Genomic DNA, 22,367 nt, shown 5'->3' on the forward strand with positions numbered 1-22,367 from the left:
ACTGCAGTCAGGCATGGCAGCTCCCAAGCCAGCATTCCAAAAGGAACTCTCTCCACTCCTTGCCATTGTCCCCACAAGTGCTTCCAGGAACAGACACAAATATCTAAGATCTTGTAAGAGAGTTTCTTCTTCAGAAGTTTCCGACCTACATATGCAGACAAGAGGTGGATCTTTCTGAATAAGCATCTGTTTTAGATGCTTATCCAAACTAACCCCAAACTCCAAAATGTTTGCAGTTCTTCAATCAGTGATTTCAATGCCAAAATGAGGGCATAGGACAAGATGATTTTTGCTTCCATGAAGTTCCTCTGGACAGAGTTGTCAGTTTTAGCATCTTAAGTCCTTTTGCCCTACCTCTAAAATACATCAGGTTTCTGCAGTCACTGAGAGTATGTCTACACTGCAATTAAACATCTGGGCTGGCCTGTGTCAGGTGACTCGAGTTCATGGAGCTCAGATTACAGGGCTAACTGCAGTGTAGACATTCAGGCTTGGGCTGGAGCATGGGCTCTGGGACTCTCCTCCATTGTAGTATCCCAGATACCAGGCTCCAGCCCAAGCCCAAATGCCTACACAGCCCTGTAGCTGGAGCCCTGCGAACCCAGGTCAGCCGCAGATGTTTAATTGCAGTGTAGACATACTCTGAGTACTAGACTTAGTACAACAGATACTGAGCCACACAGGCCTCCAGCTACTTTCACAGCAACTCCACTATGCTACCAGTCCCGGTCACCCAAGGAGCAAGAATCCAGAAGTCTTTCCCAGATCGGTCATCTCCATGGTGTTGAGCAGGAAGGTGACTCTTATACAGCAACATTTGATTTTTGTTCAGAGAATTTCAGAACGTTCAGCGCACAGCATCTAGCAAAATGGGCTCCTGCTGCGTGACAAGGGCCCCTAGGTCCTATAGTAATGCAAATAATTAATAATTCATTTTGAAGGATGTATATTTAACAGCAGCAGCATCCAAGCTACAGTAAACAAGAGTAATGGATGTGAGGACACACACAAGACCAGAGTCGCAGCAAAATCTTTTATTTACTCTGCCGAAGGACAGTGCCAATCTCTCCAAGTTAGTTAGTTACCTCGGGCTACTGGAAAGTTTGTAAGGGCAACTACCATAAACACGATTCTTTTTTTGCCATTTTCCTGCCAGGCTTACATGCAAGTGCAAATGATGAAAACAATTTTACTCATATTTTTAGGCCACTTCATTTGTCATATTTGTCATTTCTCATACAAGTTTGAAATGATATAGCCACTTGCCGTGTACAAGAGTACAATATAGCAATCATAATGCAGTTTTCAGGAATAGCACGGAGCTATTAAAAATGAGTCAGCTCACAATTTCCAAAGAAGCAGCAGTAATGAAAATGTACATCACATGCTCAAATTTCTAATTTGCATAATGCTATTACATTCTTCATTTCTAGCAGCATACTGGGTTTTGTCTGAGTATGCGAAAATACTGAGGATGTTGCAAACCATAAGTTAGTTTATACCACTATTGCCAGAACACAGGAATGAGACTGATGCCAATGTATAAGAGATTGCAGCATTTTTCTAGTGCATAGAACGTAAGTAGGGAGTGACGACACTCATTGATCGTTCAACCATCCTTCCCAATATATCCATTCTGGGAGGCAAATCCATTGTAAGGAGGGTGGAGGGAAACCCTGTGTGTGCCACAGACCCGTGCTCTGTAGTGAAGTCCTGCACCTCAGCACACAGGGAATTAGGATGAGATGCCACTGTCCCTACTTTCACAGCTGTGTTGTAAAGACAGACACATTCAAAAAGACTGTGCAGTGCTCAGGCACTACAGTAATGCGGGAGTAGCGAAGCGAAGACTCACCGGCGCGGCGCCTCCTGCTGGTTGTCCTGGGAATTAGCTCTTTTCCAGCTCCGGAGCGCCCTCTGCCGGCTGATGTCTCACCTGCCTCAGGCCCCGTGTCCCTCCTGGACCCTGGTGCCCTTTTCCTCAGGATTCTGCCCCAGCAGTACCCCCACACTCTGGGTCTCCCCTCCCAGGGGAACCCGCAACCCTCTAAACCCACCTTGCCTCAGTGGTTACTGCCAGTCATCATCTAACCCCCGCTCACTGGGGCAGGCTGCAGTCTGTAAAAGCCACTCATCATTGGCAAGGGAGTCCGACCAGCTGCCTTTGCCTAAGCCCGGGATGCACCTCTGCAACCCCTGTACCAGCTTTGGCCTTTAGCAAGGCCTGCAGCCTGGGGATTTGCCAGGCTGGAGCTCCCTAGCTCCTCTTGCCTTTCCCCAGCCCTGCTCTACTCCCAGTACCCTAAGCTCCCAGGCAGCCAGGTCCATCTCTCTCCACAGCTAGAGAGAGACTCCTCAGCTCCTAGCCCCCAGCCCTCTTATCAGGGCCAGCTGGACCCTGATTGGGCGTGGCCCCGGCTGTGGCTGCGTCCCCAATCAGCCTTGCTTGACTGCTTTTCCCCTGTTCTCCAGGAGTGGGGAAGCTGCCCCACTACAGGGGGTCATAAAATTACCTAAGATAAAGAGATGGTGGATTGTCACAATGGTCCTTTTGCACTTAACTCAACTGCTACTCTATGCAACGGACAGAGCAGCACCGAGTACCAGTGTGACAGTCCTGGATGAGCTCCCCCTGCAGGACATTCACCAGGCTGCTGTACTGGACACAAGCCTTGTGTCCCAGGCATGTGCTCATGGCCTGCAAGGGCTGGGCAGAGTTTAGGCACTGTCTCTCTGGCTGTGGACCACCAGGCATGCTCTCTAGCTGCAGACTCTGTGTCTGACACTCCGCTTGGCAGTGGGGACCTGCAATCCAATTGCCTAGGTCCTGAAACTAGTGCCAGCTCTCCCAAGCCTCCCCAGTAGCTACTGCACATTTTCAGAGTTCCACTGATGCTGTGGACTCTCTAGCTTACTGCTTTCGTCTTGGGGAACACAGACAGTGTCAGTAAACAATTCACAAAAGAGAATTTCTAAATTCACACACACTTTATACAAGAGATGTACAAATCTATAAAAACAACAAAAACCTGCGCGCAAATCCTTACCTCACCATCCTCTGGAGCCAAAAGAAGATGAAACTATATACAAAAGTACAGATTTATCAAACCTGGGTACCACCGATTCTTTCATATGGATCTGAAACATGGTCATTGCTTCAACAAACATCAGGAGGCTTGAGGTACTTCATATGCACTGCCAGAGGTGACTACTGGGGATGTGATGGCTTGACTTTATCAGTCATAAGGAGGTGTCATTGAGAACAGGCCTCAAGAGGAATGATGTCATCATTGGTCACCACTGGCTGGCTCTTTTTGGTCACATTGCCCGCCTTGGAAACAAAGTCCCTGAACATTGTGCTCTGAAGATCAGACTTGAGGTAAGAAGGGCTCACTGACCCATCATGGACTGGCAGCTGTTACATGGTCACTCGTGATTAACCTGACTGCACCAGATCAGTAATAATCCTGTGGCGCTTGTAGACACCTGGAATACAGCCATACATTCAGTGCCTCTGACCTTTGCTGTCTAAGTGTATTGTTGTTGTTTCCTTAACATTCCAAGAGGCCCTTGGGATTTGGTTAGTGTCTGTTCAGGGAGCCCAGGATTCTCCTCTCCTGCTTAGCCTTGTCTTCTGGTTCTGGTCTGCTTCCCTCTCTGCCTCGCTCTAAAATGGCTGATGAAAGAGCATTTTATCAAGTTCTAGTCCCTTTTGTCAGGTGACCCCTACCCCGACCCCAGTGACTTCAAGTCCCTCATCAAGTGACCTACTGTTTGATTACAAGGCCACCTGGGAGAACAGGTTTCTCTGGGCTATTACTAACTCACTGTGGAAGAGAGCTTCCATTTGAACAGAAGATCCTGCAGGTTAACAGTCCTCGATTGTTCTGCATTTTTCATCCTCTGGTAATGCCTCTTGGATTCCCAGTCCAGGATGGAGGTGAAGAGACAACAGTGAAGTCACACTGCTATAGTGTTATTATCAAAAGGGTGTTCCCAAAACAAACAGGAGTGTGTAGTTTGATATAGGTTATGACTACACTTAGGGGTGGCGTGTAGAGCACAGGCACTACACGTGCACCTACATGCGACAGTGAAAGGTTCCGGCACTGGGGAGGCAGTGGGACACTATGCTGCTAAAAATACCAGTGTAGACATGGAAGGCACTGCTTGGGCATGTAGAGAGCCCATGAAGGGGATATACCATGGGGGTTCAGCCAGCCATGTAGGGCCTTTGACTTACTCTACTTACCTAAGCCGCGTCTCACTATCTACACTGCTATTTATACCTGTGTTAGCTGGGCGTGCAGCGTCTGTACTCTACACAACACCCAAATGTAGACATAGTCATGGATAGAGGCATACACTAATCCATCACAACCAGGAAACCCAATTCTTTTATTTTTTAAATCCATGTCTGATATTATCCCAAAATATTTCCATGGTAATTCTTCTAAAAAACCACCATAGGTAGTTTGAAATTTTTCCGAGAGGGTTTTTTTTTTTTTTTTTTTTTTTAATTTTCTTAGAATTTTTTGATTTTTTAACACACAAAAAGATTTTCTAGAAATGTATTGTTCCTGAGACTTACTACAGTAAAGTTAGCCCAGTTTAAAATGGTTCAGCATTAAATATTTCTTCCCACAAACAAGCATCTCCATGATTATTTCTTTGCCAAATCTGTCCAGACAAGCAGAAAGTCCTCTTTTATAGAGAGACTACTGGACATACTGAAATATTAGTGTTGTAGAGGACTGAACCAACTCCCATTGCCGTCAGTGGAAAGATATCTATAGACTCCCATAGGAGTTAGATCAGGCCCTAGATGTGGGCTTCTACAGTAAATGCTCTCTGTCTCTAAGAGATGATAAATATTATATTTCCTCTTGAGAGAGACTTCACGTTCACCGCAAACTAACTCATGCTTTTTGAAAAAAGTGTGCACCTATTGAGCAATCTGCCAATGTAAGAAAACCTTACTCAGGCAAACCACCGCATAGGTGCTGGAACTAAGGATGCTGGTGGTGCTGCCGCTCCCCCTGGATTGAACTAGTTTCCATTATATACAGGGTTTACAGTTTGGTTCAATGGCTCTCAGCACCCACCACTATACAAATTGTTCCAGCGCCCCTGACCACAGGTAGAGAAAGCAGCTTCCATTTCTACAGTCAGTTAGAAAGAAACAGTTGGTGCTAGTGAGTCCTCAGAATGAGTAAGTTCAGAATCTGAGATAGAGGAGATTGGGAAGCTTAGTGGAGGAATTATTTTTTCCCTCTCTGCAGTAGAAATGGCTCAAGTCCAACCTAAGGTTTAATTAGTTTGAAGAAGAGTTTTCGACAGAGTAAGATAAACAAAATACACCCCCTCTGTACATTCCTTCACTTAGAATAGAAGAAAAAAAGATGTAGGTGGCTTCCGGCTCCTGGTGCTATAATATAGTGAACTCAGCATGCAAGTCCTAAATCTTATTTTGATGTGAAATTAGCCAACGTGGAAGGCGACTGGGAAGGGAGGAGTGGTAGAAAAAAGATTTTCATTGGTATTCTATAGTCTCTTTAAAACTATGCTTTACTTAATGTTACACACAAAAAACTATCTTAAAAGAAATTAAGGTTGTAAAGTCAAGCACTCAAAAGTATGTAAATGCCAGAATTAAGGTTGTCGGTGCAGCCCTAATTTGGTCCCCTTCTGTGTATCCATTCTGAGACAGTCTTTAATAACATGATTACATTCTATTTTTTTACACAGGACCCTACCTCATTCAGTGCGCAGAATGAACAGTGCTCACTTAATGAGAGCTATTCAATATTTCGTTTTCTTCTCATTGTTCCATGGATAGCCCTAAACTATAGTTACTGCACACTATTCAAACCCTGCTCTGAAGACAGAATTATTAAATTTCCTCCAGGGCTTTTCTATGGTGCTCATCCCTATACTGTACAAGTGCTTCACAAACATTAATTAACCTTCAAAAAACTGGTATGAGACAAGGAGATACTATCCCCATATTACATATGGGCAGCTGGGGTGCAGAGAGATTAAGGTCCAAAGTAGCCACTAATTTTGGATGCCCAACTTGAGATGCCAAGGAACCTGATTTTTCAGAGGACTTAGCAATATAGAGCATTTTATATATCCAAGCACAACTCCCATTGACTGATTGCTCATGTCAGCAAATAGGAAATATTACTCAAGGTTTATAGCTGTAGAGGCATGTGTGGGGGCTGAGAGAAGAGGGAGAGACTGTCTGCTACTTTTACTCCACAATTAGCAGTACATATAATTAAAACTTCAGCAGCAGTCGTGACTCAGAAAGAGAGGAGTCCAATTATCAATCCGTTTTCAGCCCTGGAAAAGAATTAGCCTTTTTAACCACAGTAATTTTAAACATATTCTCAAGCTAAATACACTGCAACTCCACTTCTAGAAATTTATGATTAAGCTAGATATGGTCCTCTAGTTAGACTTCCTTCCAATGAAGGATTTTTTCCCATAGTATGTTTACTAATGTTTTGTCCAGGCTAGATTTAAAATTTTCCAAGTGGCAAGGAACAAATGCAGGTGGTGAAAGTAGGACAGACAGCATCCTAATCAGCAACATATTAAATACTGTAATTAGGGGAGAGCAAGAGCACCCTACAGATATGTTCCTTTATTCCAGGGTCTTCCAATCAACAACAAGAATCGTACTCCAAAGAGTCACACCCGTGAAATAACATTTAGATCATCTACGTAGCTCCTCATATAACTTGTATTATCACAAACAAGACCTCAAAAATTGTTACCTCTTTGAACAGGACAGTGCACTAGAGGCACTTTAATACAGCCAGGTGCAGGGCTTTAGATATTCCAACAACAGTCATATGGAAATCTGAAATATTGATACTCAACCACAGAGATGATACCCAGAACTGATATAACTAAAACATGGCATGGTAAGATTCTGTTTAGTTTTTCTGATAGTGTGAATGGAAAGTTGGTATCATTAAAGCCAGAGGGACAGATCCTCAGCCAGTGTAAGTGTACATAGCTCCACTGAAGTCAGTAGGGCTCCATTGATTTACACCAGTTAAAGATCTGGCTCCAAGCATCTGGACCTATTTGAGTACTGCCTGGTGTGACTGGCAAAGGGCTGCAGGGCTCTGCATAGAATGGATCAGATGGATACTCACAAGCTTCATCTCTAATGAAATATAAAATTGAAATTACTCTAAGGTTAAAATACATACAGGAAACCCTGAAAATCACACACAGTAAGCCACAAAACTGTTCTTATGGAGCTCCTAATGCACCGTACTACTAATTCGTGACTTCTGTATTTATAGAAAGCTGTCAGTTGGAAAAGAAGGGTGTAAATATTTGGAACGGAAATGTTGGGTTAAAAAAAAAATTCAGCAACCAACAAGCAAAAAGCTCCAACAAAATTCATACCATTCAATCCACAAGCTTGTTCCTTGTCTGTTGTGGTCTCCCGGCGTTGCCTTAAAGCATTTTGAAGGATATTTGCCCTGTAGATTATGTGTGGGTATGGTATTCCCTCTTCCAGTGGATGCTTTTTGACAGGCTCAATGAAGTAGTCCCCCTGAGGCAGACGGAAATATCCAGTCTGAAAATAAGAACAGAAATGTTAATTTCAACTGCACCTGTCCAACACTCTGATTCAAATCTGAATGAGTCTGGCTGTTCCCTCACATCAACATCTTTGGGCTTTTCTGATAAGTTAGCCATGTTTCACTCAACAGCTTTATATGAAAACAAAATGGGGGGGTTACTACTTTTTTTTCTTTGTAACATAAGATACAAAAAGGGGAACTTTGAAGTCTTGCTAGGAACTCAGCACTTGAGGGTAATAAAAATGGAGGATGCTGCTTTGACAACTCGCTAGCATCATAGTCCTGCTGGGCCCAGCTTACAAGAGTTGCTCACATGAACTCCTTTCTAAGAAGCTGTGCCCCTCTTCATCATGGCAAAGGTTTTCAGACTTCAACAACGCTGACAAAAGAGCAAAGTTAATCAGTCAAAATGCTGCATTCATGACACAGTAGTCTTTTGTTTTCCTAGGGCTATACAACAAAACTTGTATAGAGGCTGTTGCACAATGGGGGAGAATAATTCCCTCCACTGAAGGAATTACGGGATGAAATTCCATGACCGGTATTATACCGAAGCTCAGACTAGATGGTCCTAGTGGTTCCTTCTAGTCTTACAATTTATGAAAGCCTTACTCTCCTCTGACCTCACAGTGAAACAGGGGTGTTTTTTCCGTAGATTTTAAGGCCAGAAGGAACCATTGTGATCACATAGTCTGACCTCCTGCATAACACACACTGTAGAATTTCTCCCAGTTTCTCCATCAAGCTCATAACTTCTGGCTGAGCTAGAGCATCTTTGATTAAAGACCTCAAATCTTGATTTCATGGGATTGCTTTAAAAATCCCAGCCCTGATGTTCTAAGGGCTACGGTGGGAGATTAGGCTCTGTCCCGGAGAACTCAGTTCAGTTTCTCCTGCCGCCCACATGGCATTTTTACACAAGAGTTACCAAACATTTAAACAGAACAGCACAGCCTCCCCACTTCAGCATACACATTGGACCAATAGCAATTCTGCCTATAGACTTGCTTTAGATCCAACACCAGCTGCACATCACCAGGCTTGTAGTAGACAGAGGATCCTCCCCAGCTATCCACCTCCCCTTTTTGTTTCATTCTGGTCACTGAACTCTCCTCCTTTCCTAGCTTCATATGGGAAAGGCAGTAAAGATCACTTGGCAGACACACTCCAGCCTCGCATAGCTAAATTCACAAGAAAAGACAGACACACGTGAAAGAAAAATCATCATATTCTCAATTCCCTGTGTCAGCAAGAATAATTAATCACGAGCTATGTGTATTACCTGGCCCAAAGACAGCCCAAGTCCAAGAAGTCCAGTACGGATCCAACAAGTCCTGCTCCAAGGTTCAACCTTCTCCAGGCACTTGCTACATACCTCCAGTGCCCAATCCACACCTCTTAAATGTCCATATACAAATATACACCTTGAGATGAGGGATTGGGGTGCAGGTATTCATAGCCTGTTTTTCCTTGTGCATTCCCCCAGGGGAAGGAGGTAGGAAGTGAATTAAATGCACTTTCCGCTGAGTTTTTGTTATCTGCATCATTAATGCCTCTGTTGCAGAAATCCTTCCCTCCAGCCCAATTTCTATTGCAAATGAAACTAAAAATACCAAGGTTGCCCTTTAAAAAAAAAAAAAAGTCTGTGATTTTATTGAGGCTGTCAATATAAACTTCAACACCCAGTGAAGGTTTACAGATTCTGGATTAGGGCTCGAATTCACAAAGGTTTACTGCTCTGGGTTTAAATGAGACTATAAATAATAAAAAAAGAGAGAGTCAGGAGTCCCAGTTTTTAGCATAAAAACAAAATATACAAGTCAGCTCTTCATTAGATACCATAAATCAAAGCTACTTTTGAAATCGGAGTCTGACACGCAATATTAAAGTACAGAAACCCTAGCATTAAATCTGTGGTAGATAAAGAAGCCAAGCAAGCATGAGTCCAACAAATAGGGAATGCAAAGGAGAGGCTATACAAGGCAAGGATGTTATATCAGGGTTCTATCAAGGCTACTTAAAAGAGCAAGTTATAATGACAGTACTGCCTCCAAAACCCTAGTCCCAAATATCTATCTGAGCTTTATGCTCGGGCCAAATAATGTTGTATATAGTATAGAACAGGGGTGGGCAAACTTTTTGGGCCGAGGGCCACATCTGGGTGGACAAATTGTATGCAAGGCCGGGTTAGGGGGTTGGGGTGTGGGAGGGGGTGCGGTGTGCAGGAAGGGGCTCAGGGCAAGGGATTGGGGCAGAGGAGGGGTGCAGACTGTATGAGGGGGCTCAGGGAAAGGGGTTGGGGTGCAGGAGGGGTGCAGAGTGCAGGAGGGGGCTCAGGGCAGGGGGTTAAGGTGCAGGAGGGGTGCGGGGTGCAGCAGGGGGCTCAGGGCAGGGAGTTGGGGTGCAGGAGTGGTGTGGATGTACGAGGGGGCTCAGGGCAGGGAGTTGGGGTGCAAGAAGGGTGCGGGGTGCATGAGGGGGCTCAAAGAAGGGGGTTGGGGTGCAGGGTGCAGCAGGGGACTCAGGGCAGGGGGCTGGGGTGCAGGAGGGGTGTGGCAGGGGGCTCAGGGCAGGGAGTTGGGGTGAGGGAGGGGTGCGCGGTGCAGGCAGAGGGCTTAGCGCAGGGAGTTGGTGAGCGGGGTGCAGGAGGGGTTCGAGCTCCAGGGTGGCAGCAGTGCGCACCAGGGCCAGGGCAGGTTCCCTGCACGCCTGCCCTGTCCCCGGCCCCGCACCACTCCAGGAAGCGTTGTGGCCCCTGGGGAGGGGGGGAGAAAGGCTCCACGTGCACTGCCCTTGCCATGCCTCCAGGTACCTCCCCCGAAGCTCCCATTGGCCACAGTTCCCCGTTCCCAGCCAATGGGAGCTGCGGGGGGCGGTGCCTGTAGACAAGGACCCGGGGGCTGCAGGGACGTCGGGCCGGCCGCTGCTGAAAGCGGCACGGGGCCCATGGCACCACGAGGGGCAATCCCGCGGGCCAGATCCAAAGCCCTGAGGGGCTGAATCCGGCTTGCGGGCCGTAGTTTGCCCACACCTGCTCTATCTCTCTCTCTAATAGGTCCTGGCTCTCCCTTACCCTTTGTTGCGGTCTTCAAGGTGGTGGGACAGTTGGTCTGCAATCCTTCTCTCCAAAGTCTTCAAGTAGTGGCAATCTTTAGGGGCAACCAACTGGCACACTCTCCTTGAGTCTTCAGGGGGCAGAGCACATGGGCCTGCTCTTCCTTACCAAAAAGTTGACTAGTGTCTCCAGGAGGGGAGGGAAGGAGTCATGCCAGTCCTCCTTTGCTACAGCAGTGGACTAGGAACTCAATCACCATATAGTGTCTGAACATCTTACAGTAGTGCGTTGGAGTGTGACTAACATCTCTCATGTATGGTTTATTCTCCCATCCTCTCCCCAGGGGGAGAAGTGTGTGTGCAGTATAGTGTTGTGCTAGAATATGATTTTTGATGTTTTATTTATACCCCTCCTCTCTTAGAGAAGACAACATCAAAGAGATACACCTTGTGATTGGAGTAGGAGGTGGAAAGATTTGTAATGGTCTTTTGTTTCTATGAGAGTTTATTCCAGTGTGCCAGATCTGCCCACATGAAAGCTCAGTCTCCTACACAGATGACTTTAACCCTTGCGATCAAAAGTTCCATTGTGCGTCAGAAGTGGAGCTGTTGATCGCAGTCTTTATCCCAGAGCTTTAGTAGGTCTTCAGATGTACTGGGCCCAGGCCTTTGATTGCTTTGAAGATAAGGATCAAGACCTTGAGCTTGACCGGATATTCTGTGGGAAACCAGAGTGGCAAGTGGAGGACAGGTCTGATGTGCTTGTGATAGCCCATGTTGCTGTGGAGATGTTCTGGCCCTTTTATGGGGTTGCTGATTCATGATTTTATCATGAATCTTGCAATATCTGGTGTTTGTCTTAAAGGCCCAGCTCCTGGAATCCTTATACTAAGGGAGAATCTAATAAAAGATTTTATGAGCTCTCAGTTGTAGAGAAAAACTTGAAAATATCAATACAAAAGGCTGAATACACAGCAGCCAAACAAGAACTCAAAATGTATTTTAAAATAATCTCATGATTTATTAATGCCTGGGTTTGTCAATATTGCTTATGTTATTCTGGGTTGACAGACCTCAGAACAGTTGTCACTGAAAGGTAATCATGAGACTCACAGTAAAACTAAGGAGTACTGCAGCCATCTGAACTAAAACGACTTATAAATGCATGAATACTGAAGCAATCCAAGATCTCAGAGCTATTCCCATGCACAGGGAGAATTGTTTACTTACTATATGGTAGTGACCTTACAGACATATTGGGAGGATTAATGTTTGTTCAGCACTCTGGGATTTATTAAGTGTTCAGTTATGAGGCATCTGTGTCAGGGGCTCATTTTCTGTTGTCTTGCAGACTTATGCTCACCAGCCTTTGGACCATATTGATAGTAGTTAGACATTAGCATGACTGCAATGAAATTAAATGGCTGGGATGAAACTGATCTACTGTTCTAATGCCAAGGAATTGAGTAGAATGTATTACATTCACAACGCAATTAATTTGCTTTTACACAAGGAGAAAGGTCATGTAGAGAGAGTCAACTTTCGTCTGCTGTAACAAAAATCAATTTGCTTCACAGCAAGTACTTATAGATCCTATATTCTACTAACTTATTGGATTTGTCTGAACCATCTTGACTGTTGTATGTCTTATATTTTTCCGGGGGGGGGGGGGGGGGAGGGGAGGGTTTTTTTTTGTTTTTTTTTTTTGTTTTTTTTTTTTTTTTATTTTTTTTTTTGGTTTGTTGTTTGGTTTTTTTTGGGGGGGGGGGGGGGGGGAGGAAAGGGTTTGTTAATGGTTGTTCTTTTCACTTGAACTTTGAACTCTAGGAGTTTTTGAAACAGTTGGAAATCTGGCCAAGACCAAAATCGCTATAATATGGAGTAAGAGTAAGTTATGTTAGTAGCTTTTACATGCATCTGCACTCTTTTCTCTACAAGCAAGTAGCCTTAGGAATTAATACTTTCTATACTCTACCATTTATGCCAATTGCAGATGGGAGGCTATTAAATTAATTGACCTGATTCATACCCACAGACATTTTTTACAAAGATATGTGCCCCAGTAGGTAACTCACCGTTCCTATTGTCTATCATACACATGGTGGTAAAATCCTCCCTTGTATTTTACTCAATCAGCTTGTTGAAACAGTGTCAGAGAAACCCAATGAGGATTTAGATCAGGTCAGAGCACCACAGACATGATTTTCATTGTGAAACAACTTTAGAAAAAACGCATTGAGCAAAACATGGAACTCGATGCTGTTTTCATTGACCTAAAACAAACATCCAGCACCGTGAGCAGTAACAGTCTCTGGAAATTTTTTAGAAAAGTTTGGCTGCCCCATCAAATTGGTTAACATCACACGTCAAGTCCAGGTTGTGTCAGCAGCAACAAGAGCTGGGTTCGGTATCTAGGGGTTCCTCTAACATTACAAAACAGAACCGTCTCGAGCCCCCACCCAGAAATCTGGGAACCCTAAAGACCATCCCTGGGTGCCTTTAAGAGGCAACACTTTCCCACTCATAAGCACTGAGTTCGCATATAAGAAAAGAAAACGTTTACCAACAGGGAGATGGAACTCAGCATTAATTTCGGAAAACACTTCAACAATAATTCAAAAATATGCAAGCCATAAGTAAACACCTGCCCACAGTATCTTGGGCAGTGGTCCTTTGCCTCCATTTCCCATCTTGCAGTGTGACTGTCTGACAGACGAATGTCCCTTTAACATGCCAATCCAGTGTGCTGTCGGAAGTCAGTGAAGGGGTTCACCTCCTACCCCTGGGGGGAGGGGGATGTCAAGCAATGCTGCTGCTCACTACTATCACTCTTCTCTCTGCCCCGGCTTGCCTCACCATTGTCTATGCTGCCACGTGCCGTTCACCACCACCTTTCTCTGCTGCTGCGTGCCGCTCGCTGCCACCTCGGCCTCTAGCTGCAAGGCCGTGCTCTGAGGTTCCACCACTTAGCCCACTTCTTAGTGATTTCAGCTCCTAGTGATTTCACCGGGTATTGGGGAACCTCACTGCTGCTGCATCCTCGGCATTGTGTTTCACAGCAACACTGTCCCCCATACCAGGTCTAAGTTTCAGCCCCCTAGACCTGTTCATCTCTAGTGATCATTGGGCAGAAACAAGGACTCTAAACTGACTCAGATCATCTCGGTCAGTGGGCGAATCAAATGGTATAGGGGACTCTTTAAACAGAGCTCAGGTAGGAACACCTGTCCCCACCCCCTCTGACTTCCAGGAGGATTTGACATCACTGCTCCCTGCTAAAGTAAATTCTAACCCAAAACTGATCACTTTGGCAAAGCAGGTCTGTCTGCTGATCCCCTGGGCAAAGTAGGTGTGCCGGATCGGGGGGGGGGCGCTCACCTCGGGTCTCAAATACAGTCTCCTCCTGAGGTCCTTTTCCCCAGTTCATGAATACCCTGGCTTACATGTGACTGGTAAAGTACTCTCACGTGATGGCCTCTCTAAACCATTGCCCATGTCTAATGAGATGAAACGAGGCTGTCAAGGTTCCTTCCCCATTTTGAACTCTAGGGTACAGATGTGGGGACCTGCATGAGAACCTCTAAGCTTAACTACCAGCTTAGATCTGGTTTTGCTGCCACCACCCAAATTATTTATGAGATAAAGGAAAAAGATGGGAACGGCAAAGAAGATTCTTATAATGTAACTCAGACTCTCTTGACTGGATTCCCACCCCTAGAAATCAGTCAAACAACTGACAAGTGGATCACCAGCATCTTCCACACAGTTCTGCACATCTGGCACAAAGATGTTCTCTTTTTCGCTCAGCATCTTCAATAATGATCTGGATGATGGGATGAATTGCACCCTCAGCAAGTTTACGAACAACACTAAGTTGGGGGGAGAGGTAGATACACTGGAGGGTAGCAATAGAGTCCAGAGTGACCTAGACAAATTGGAGAATTGGGCCAAAAGAAATCTGATGAGGTTCAACAAGGACAAGTGCAGAGCCCTGCACTTAGGATGAAAGAATCCCATGCACTGCTACAGGCTGGGGACCAACTGGCTAAGCGACAGTTCTGCAGAAAAGGACCTGGGGATTACAGTGGACGAGAAGCTGGATATGAGTCAACAGTGTGCCCTTGTTGCCAAGAAGGCATATAGCATTGCCAGCAGATTGAGGGAAGTGATTATTCCCCTCTATTCGGCATCGGTGAGGCCACATCTGGAGTATTGCGTCAGTTTTGGGCCCCCCACTAGAGAAAGGATGTGGACAAATTGGAGAGAGTCCAGCGGAGGGCAATGAAAATGATTTAGGGGGCTGGGGCACATGACTTACGAGGAGAGGCTGAGGGAACTGGGTTTATTTAGTCTGCAGAAGAGAAGAGTGAGGGGGGATTTGATAGCAGCCTTCAACTACCTGAAGGGGGGTTCCAAAGAGGATGGAGCTAGGTTATTCTCACTGGTGGCAGATGACTGAACAAGAAGCAATGGTCTCAAGTTGCAGTGGGGGGAGGTCTAGGTTGGATATTAGGAAAAACTATTTCACTAGAAGGGTGGTGAAGCATTGGAATGGGTTACCTAGGGATGGTGAAATCTCCATCCTTAGAGGTTTCTAAGGCCCAGCTTGACAAAATCCTGGCTGGGATGACTTAGTTGGGGTTGGTCCTGCTTTGAGCAGGGGGTTGGACTAGATGACCTCCTGAGGTCTCTTCCAACCCTTATCTTCTATGATTCTATGAATTTTTAGTAGCTATCTAGAGAATGATGAGCCAAAGTTCTTTTGGAGAAGATCTCTCTCTTCACCACCACACACACAGTTGTTTCATAGAGTCCATGTTCATCAGTGCTAATCAGAATAATGTTCCCTTATGACAAATTCTGTGCTTGAATAAAGAGCAACTAATTTACTATCAAGCACTTTTTCTTCCGAACCTCAACCCTGTCAATGCCAAAGTAACCAACCTGCTCTCTAACTTGGTTGGAAGTGAATTAAGCTACACTGAGTTAACACCACTATAATTTTGAATGAAAGTGTACACACAGAGGTTTAATGCAGTTTAACTAATCCACTTTAAATTCATACCTTTAGGTGAGTGTCCCCATGTAGACAAGCCCTGTGAGATGAGGGATTAAGTGGGAACGTGTCATACTGCCTTCTACATGTTATCTATTGTTGCCTCCACAACAGCTGTTGGTCTCTTTTTACCATCAGTTCAGTGGAGAAAGGAGGCATGGTGGGAAGAGGCAGCAGCCTATTGGTGTTGCACATGAAGACATCTTATCTCAGGCTGGGAGCCATCACTAAAACTATATTGCTGTTCAGTGGGCAATTTAATGGGCATACCTCAGTGATGTTGGACCTAGTAGCAGAAGAGTTGAAAGCATCCCCTGTTATCCATTTGCAAAGATTATGGATGATGGCCCAGATTTGTAGATCTTGCAGGAATGGGACATTGTCAACTCCCTATAAACTTTTGTTTTGCACTGAGTCTTAATACTTCTGTACCAAACAAAAATACACAAGAGGCCCATCCTGGTGTCCGACCCTACACATAGGCTCCACCTACACTACAAACGGTGTGATTCCCAGCTCATATACATATACTCACAATACATCAACAAGAGCAAGTATAAGTAGCAGCATAGCAACAGAGGCAGCAGCAGCACAGCTTAGCCACGCCGAGTACAAACCCACCTTAACCCCGTGGGTACATACTCGGCACAGCTAAGCCATGTCTCTGCTGCCACTACCCCCCTACACTACTATTTGTACTTGTGGTAGTTCTCATTAAGCTACTACGAGTAAATGCATGCAAGCTAGAGATCACATGTCTGGCTCATAGTGCAGATGTAGCCATAGATTCTATGGTTATGGCTGAATGAGTAACCAAGACAGACACTCAAGTGTGTATTATCCTCCATTTCACCATTTACAGATGGCAATACAGCGCGTGCAGACATATCAGAGATTAAAAATGTTCCCCTTTTTTTTGTCCTGTTTGTGTAAAGTAGAGATGGACTGGCCAATTTTGGAAGAAATAAAAGCCCCTTCAACTTTCACCCATTTCTAGTACTGAATCATTTTGCATTTTCTAACAATGTTCAGATAAACTTATCTCATTTCCACTTTTGAACTGTGACAAGAACTGGAGGTACATTTGCAGCTGTGACTGCTATGAGAATTATTGGTAATCATGAGTGAAAGGCTGCTCATATGAGACTTCCTGCAGTCTCAAGAGGTTTGGGAGCTTCCACGTGATTTGTCCATCAAGAACAAGCTCTACCCATCACTAGCTCACTTATCACTGGCAGCATTTGGTAAATGACAAGCTGTTTATTGAGAAGAATGAATCCATCTGTCTCAAAAATCAAAGAAAAAACAATGAGATACTCTGAAACACTAAGTAGCATTTCATTCACAATGGTCCCTAAATCTCACTTCTTTCATAAAGTCTTTCTATAATAACCCAAATTCATAAATCTTTTAAAACTGGACCCATACGAGACCTAAAATATTTCATATAAAGACAATGCAATGATTATCTGGGGCTAATTGTATTCATGTAGGAACTATGGTTTTCATACATGCACAGCACCATGTACGCCTATAAGAGCTATATGAGGGCTGAATAAAGAACAATGAAAACAAACATACTCCTTTCGGTGTGTGACTAGTTTATTATATATTTCTCTGTGCTAATAATAAACATCAGCACACTATAAATTAGCAAGAATAAATATGATTATATCACTTTTTCTAGCCTCAGGTATATCCATGATATAAAAATGTTATTTCAGTACTAAAAACTTGATTCATTATTTTTCAAACACAAACCCTCTCAGGGGAACAACCGATATTGTAAAAGGAGTTTGATTGCCTGTTCCCTATGTTAAAAAAAGAAAGGATGCTTAAGTAATTTTGAAGCCAAGTAAATAAATAGGAAAAAAATACACTGACCTCAATTTCCTGTTAATTTCCTTTCAATGAAATGTTGTTTTCTGTGCGCATCAATGCTGTTTGTGTAGAAGTGATTGTCCAAACAGGTTTTCCACTTAAAGGTATCTGCTAATGGCTCACACCGCTCCCATAACACATTAGTTAATTAATGTAATATACTGTGGGATCTGTATAGTATATAAGTCACAAAAGGTAACAATCTGCACTGAATAAAAGAAAGTTTTAATTATTCTTCAGGTTAAGAGCTTTAGTTTGTTACCTTTTTGTAGTCAGTATTGAGAAAATTTCCTTTGCTATTATATGAGCCTCCAGTTAGTGTTCTTGAAGGTTTGTTATTTCATACCCTTTCTTGTCTTCTGAATAATGAACATAAAAGCAATGTAACAAACGAAGGTGAAGAAACTTAATCTAGAAGTCCAGCAGAGCTCAAACTGGTAAGTGAAACTTCATGGCAAGAAAACATGTGGTCTGCTGCTTGTACCACACAGTTTGGATGACAGGATGATGAACTCTGATATCTGAAACGCATTCACACTGGAGATGGCCTATTTGTGTTCATTGCCAAACATCTGTCTCAATCTTTTCCCAAGAAAAAAGTGATACTGCAGTAAAACTGGCATTATTTAACTCAAGTTTCTTTGTGAAAAAACTACCATATGTAACTGGAAGAGAGCTGGCTGGAAAAAGGTTTCTGCCTTCTCCTCCTCCCCTACCTCACCCAAGGAATTTTGGAAGTTATTTGATTTTTCAGCTAAAAATTGAAAACTGAATTCGAGCTGGGGAGCCCAGCACATAGTGGAGAATGGGAGCACAAGCTACCAAAACGACAACTGTCATGAGACACTGCTATGGCATATCTGAATCAATGGTTTTGGCTGACGTTTTTCAGGTGTTTAGTTTTTGACAACAAAAAGGACAAAATAAAAAACCACAACACAACCCTATGTTGTGAGATGTTCCATGGAGAGCAGAGAAGTTTCATGAAAAATTTCACTTAGTCAAAAACCCAGTTTTCCATCGAAAGATAACTTTCACAGAAGATTTTTGACTGGCCCAAAATGGGAACCTGAAGTAAACTTTTCCCTACTGGGAAAAGGGAGGCGGAAGAACAACAACTAGATCCCGTCCAGCTACAGTATCAACATGCCAATAACTACATTCAACTCGGTTTCTTCTTTTCATCAAGCCTGGACAAAACAGCTTCTCTTCTCTTCCAGTGCCTGACAGAGATAGGCAGAGAGTGCTTGGATGAAAGTTAAGTGGTTTACATTAAAATAAACTATTAGAAAATGGAAGTGGAAAACAGAAAGACAGGATAAGGCCCGTTCTCACTGATGCCCAAGCAATGCACAGCTGTTACACACACATTAATACTCATGGCCAACATCATTTGGATGTCATCTGTTCTAACCCACCAAGAAACTCTCTGATGGGCTTCCCAAAGAGTTGAAAGCAAATGTTTTTTTTTAAATCCTCACATTGAACAAGTTCATTAAAAAAAAAAAAAAGACCTTTGTTCACTTTCTAAGCCATGGTTTCCTCTTTTATTAACTTTCACATATCTGTCTAGCAACAATGCCAACATCCTTTAAATGCACTGGATATTCCTGTTCCATTGTGGAAGCTCTTCCACATAATAGTCACTTATCTATGTGGTTATGATTGCCCTACAAGCCATTGCTTGAAGATCTGTATCAGTCTCACAAAACATATTGTCTTACTGCTTGTCCTCACGGTATAAAATTGTCGGTGGATGAAGCTATCCATAAAAAAAGGTAGATAATTATCATTTGGCCATGGATCTGCTTGGAGCCACATTAATTTCTGCATGGACTTCTCCTTGGAAAGCCACAGGATTTTAAGGGGAGCACGCCATATAGAACAGCTGCTTCTTCAGCCACCACATCTTTGACCACACACAGCCCCAGCTGTACGCTGTTTGTGGTGTCACATGTCCATAGCGCCTCCCCTCCACTTTCCTTATTTTCTCTCCACACGGTCCAAAGGCTGTTAATCCTTCTTCACTTGAGCCAGAACTATCAGCCCGCCACGGGTATGACCACAATCAACCCTTGTTTCATCTAATAATCTCTTTACCACTGCACAGCTACCATGAGCCTAGTTTTTAGGTGCATTAACACTCTCCACGATGCAGAACAGAGCCTACTTTGCATTGTTTGGTGTTTCTCCCTTACAATAATTGCTACTATTCTGCCATCCTAAGAGGATTTTCTCTTCTTCCCCCCTCCCACCAGTTCACACAGTTGGTGGGTCAGAAGACCTGGAACTGTTGATGCCAATTAGCTCCACAAAAAATGCAGATCCCTTTTACAGATGAGAGATGTTTGCTTTTACTAAAAAGTACTAAGTGCAAAATTCTTGCAAACTTCGCATACATTTGAAATTTCAAAATAACTTCGCAATAATAGTTCTGAAAACAAAAATTGTTTAGTTCCCCTCCAAAAAACTCAGGTTTGAAAAGTAGAAGATTACAGCAGCTGCTTCATTCTAGAAAAATCCTCTCAAAATACCCAGTTTCTCTCTTTTAATTAGGACTGCTCCGAGAAGCCTGTAAACTGAGGGGGCTGCTTGTCCAAATGATTTGTTTCTCATTAAATTCCAAAACTGTCTCTTATGCAAATGGAATAAATGTAATAAAAATGGTTCTGTACTTAGAATCATAGACTTTGAGGCCAGAAGGAACCATCATGATCATCTACTCTGACCTCCTGCATATTGCAGGCCACAGAACCTTACCACCCACTCCGGAAGTAAGCCCATAACATCTGTCTGAGTTACTGACGTCCTCAGATCTTGATTTAAAGACTTCAAATTACAGAGAATCCACCATTTACTCTAATTCAAACCAGCAAGTGACCCAGGCCCTGTGCTACAGAGGAAAGCAACAACAAAAAAAACCAGAGTCTCTGCCAATCTGACCTGAGGGAAAATTCCTTCCCAGTCCCAAATATGGCGATCAGTTTGACCATGAACATGTGGGTGAAACCCACAAGCCAAACACCTGAGAAAGAATTCTCTGTAGTAACTCAGAACCCTCATCTAATGTCCCATCACCAGCCATTGGAGATATTTGCTAATAATAGTCACAGATGGGCCATATGCCATCGTATGCAACCTCATCATACCATCCCCTCTATAAACTTATCAAGCACAGTCTTGATTTTGCCCCCACTGCTCCCCTTGGAAACCTGTTCCAGAACTTTACTCCTGTGATGGTTAGAAACCTTTGTCTAATTTCAAGCCTAAAGTTGTTGATGGCCAGTGTATATCCATTTGTTCTTGTGTCCACACTGGCACTTAACTTAAATAATTCCTCTCCATCCTCTGTGTTTATCCCTCTGATGTATTTATAGAGAGCAATCAATCTCCCCTCAGCCTTCGTTTGGTTAGGCTAAACAAGCCAAGCTCCTTAAGTTTCCTCTCATAAGGCAGGTTCTCCATTCTGGTGATTGCCCTAGTAGCCCTTCTCTATCTTTCTTTCCCGGCACCCCTTCCTATGGGATCAGCCTGGCCCCTTGCTAGCCTTCTGCTCATTAATAAGCACTCTGCTTATCTCCAGGTCCCGTCACAGGCTACACCTACATCTTCCAGAAGTCCACTGTGATTCCTAATCACATGCTCTCCCTTGTCACATGGCCCCTTACACACCCTCCCTTCCCCTGGGGAGGCAGGTTAGATGAACACAGGTGAGAGTGAGCCCCAGCTCCCTAAAGGGGCCATCCTGCAACACCCTTATTTCCTGCTTTCTGTATAACTGCATTTTCTGAGTGTAGCAACAGAGTTTAAAATGAAAGAGAGTGCAGGGAATCACCACTCCCTCTCTATAGGCAGAGAGAGCATTCCACTCCACTCCTCCCCCTGGCTCAGGGAAGCACAGCTGCCCCAGAGTTCCCTCTCTTTACCAGCTCACAAGGCAAGGATCCACAATGGGTCTGAGCAACAGGAGAAGTTGGTGCCTGGTTGAGGAGTTTCTGGGGCTCCCAGAGGCAGCAGCTGCCCTCATGACAGAAGAGGTTCCCCATCTGAGAGTCCCTTATCCACCCTCTCTCTAAAGGAAGACCAGTCCCCGCCCGCCCCTCTTGGAAGAGTGCAGCAAAGGGAGATCATCAGACCCTGAGCTTCTTCACTCTGCAAAAGCTTGATGAGCTCTAACATGCAAGAAGGATTTGAGAGGCAGGGCGGATCCAGACTGGACTACACAGATCCATCAGTTGACTCCTGCCATCCTCACCCCAACAACACACACAGGTTGAGAGGGGTAGACAGAATTGCACGATCTGCTTTAGGCTGCAGTGGTAGTTTTTGAGCCAGTCCACTGCAACTCTCCAGTCTGGGGGCAAGATTTCTTTCCTCCTTCCTATCAACCCCTCAAGTCCCTGGTGGTGCACAGGGAATGAGGCTTGCCCACTAATGAAGAAGATCACCACTTTGAAGGGGGTGTGCCATTGCCTACCATAAAATTGCCACACCGAGGTAGTCTTCCATCCAGCCTTAGCAGTAGTGACCTCAGTCTGTTATCAGTTTACCATGCTCCCAACATTTTTGCAGAAGAGATCTTCCTAGCTCTTGCTACATCCTGAAGGCTAATGATGGGGTAAATGGTGATTCCAGCAAAAAATATCCATCATAGCTTGTCATCACTGTGCCAGTGACAGTTTCTGCTCAGCGCAAACAAGAAAAATGATGGCTTCTGCTTAGTAATTGTAGATTTCAAGATACTTTACTTGATTCCCCTGCTG

General features: G+C 44.2%; 1 protein-coding gene across 1 annotated transcript in view; it reads right to left on the reverse strand.

Annotated features, from left to right (window-relative positions):
* The window catches only part of ADAMTS12 (ADAM metallopeptidase with thrombospondin type 1 motif 12), a 263,062-nt gene that overhangs the window by 162,073 nt on the left and 78,622 nt on the right, over positions 1 to 22,367 (reverse strand). Inside the window, exon 3 of the mRNA XM_026649042.2 lies at positions 7,432 to 7,606. Coding sequence (XP_026504827.1) covers positions 7,432 to 7,606 — 175 coding nt within the window. The remainder of the gene's footprint in view (positions 1 to 7,431; positions 7,607 to 22,367) is intronic.

This window comes from Terrapene carolina, unplaced genomic scaffold, assembly GCF_002925995.2.
Source record: "Terrapene carolina triunguis isolate 2854851 unplaced genomic scaffold, T_m_triunguis-2.0 Scaffold69, whole genome shotgun sequence".
NCBI classification, from domain to species: Eukaryota; Metazoa; Chordata; order Testudines; family Emydidae; genus Terrapene; species Terrapene triunguis.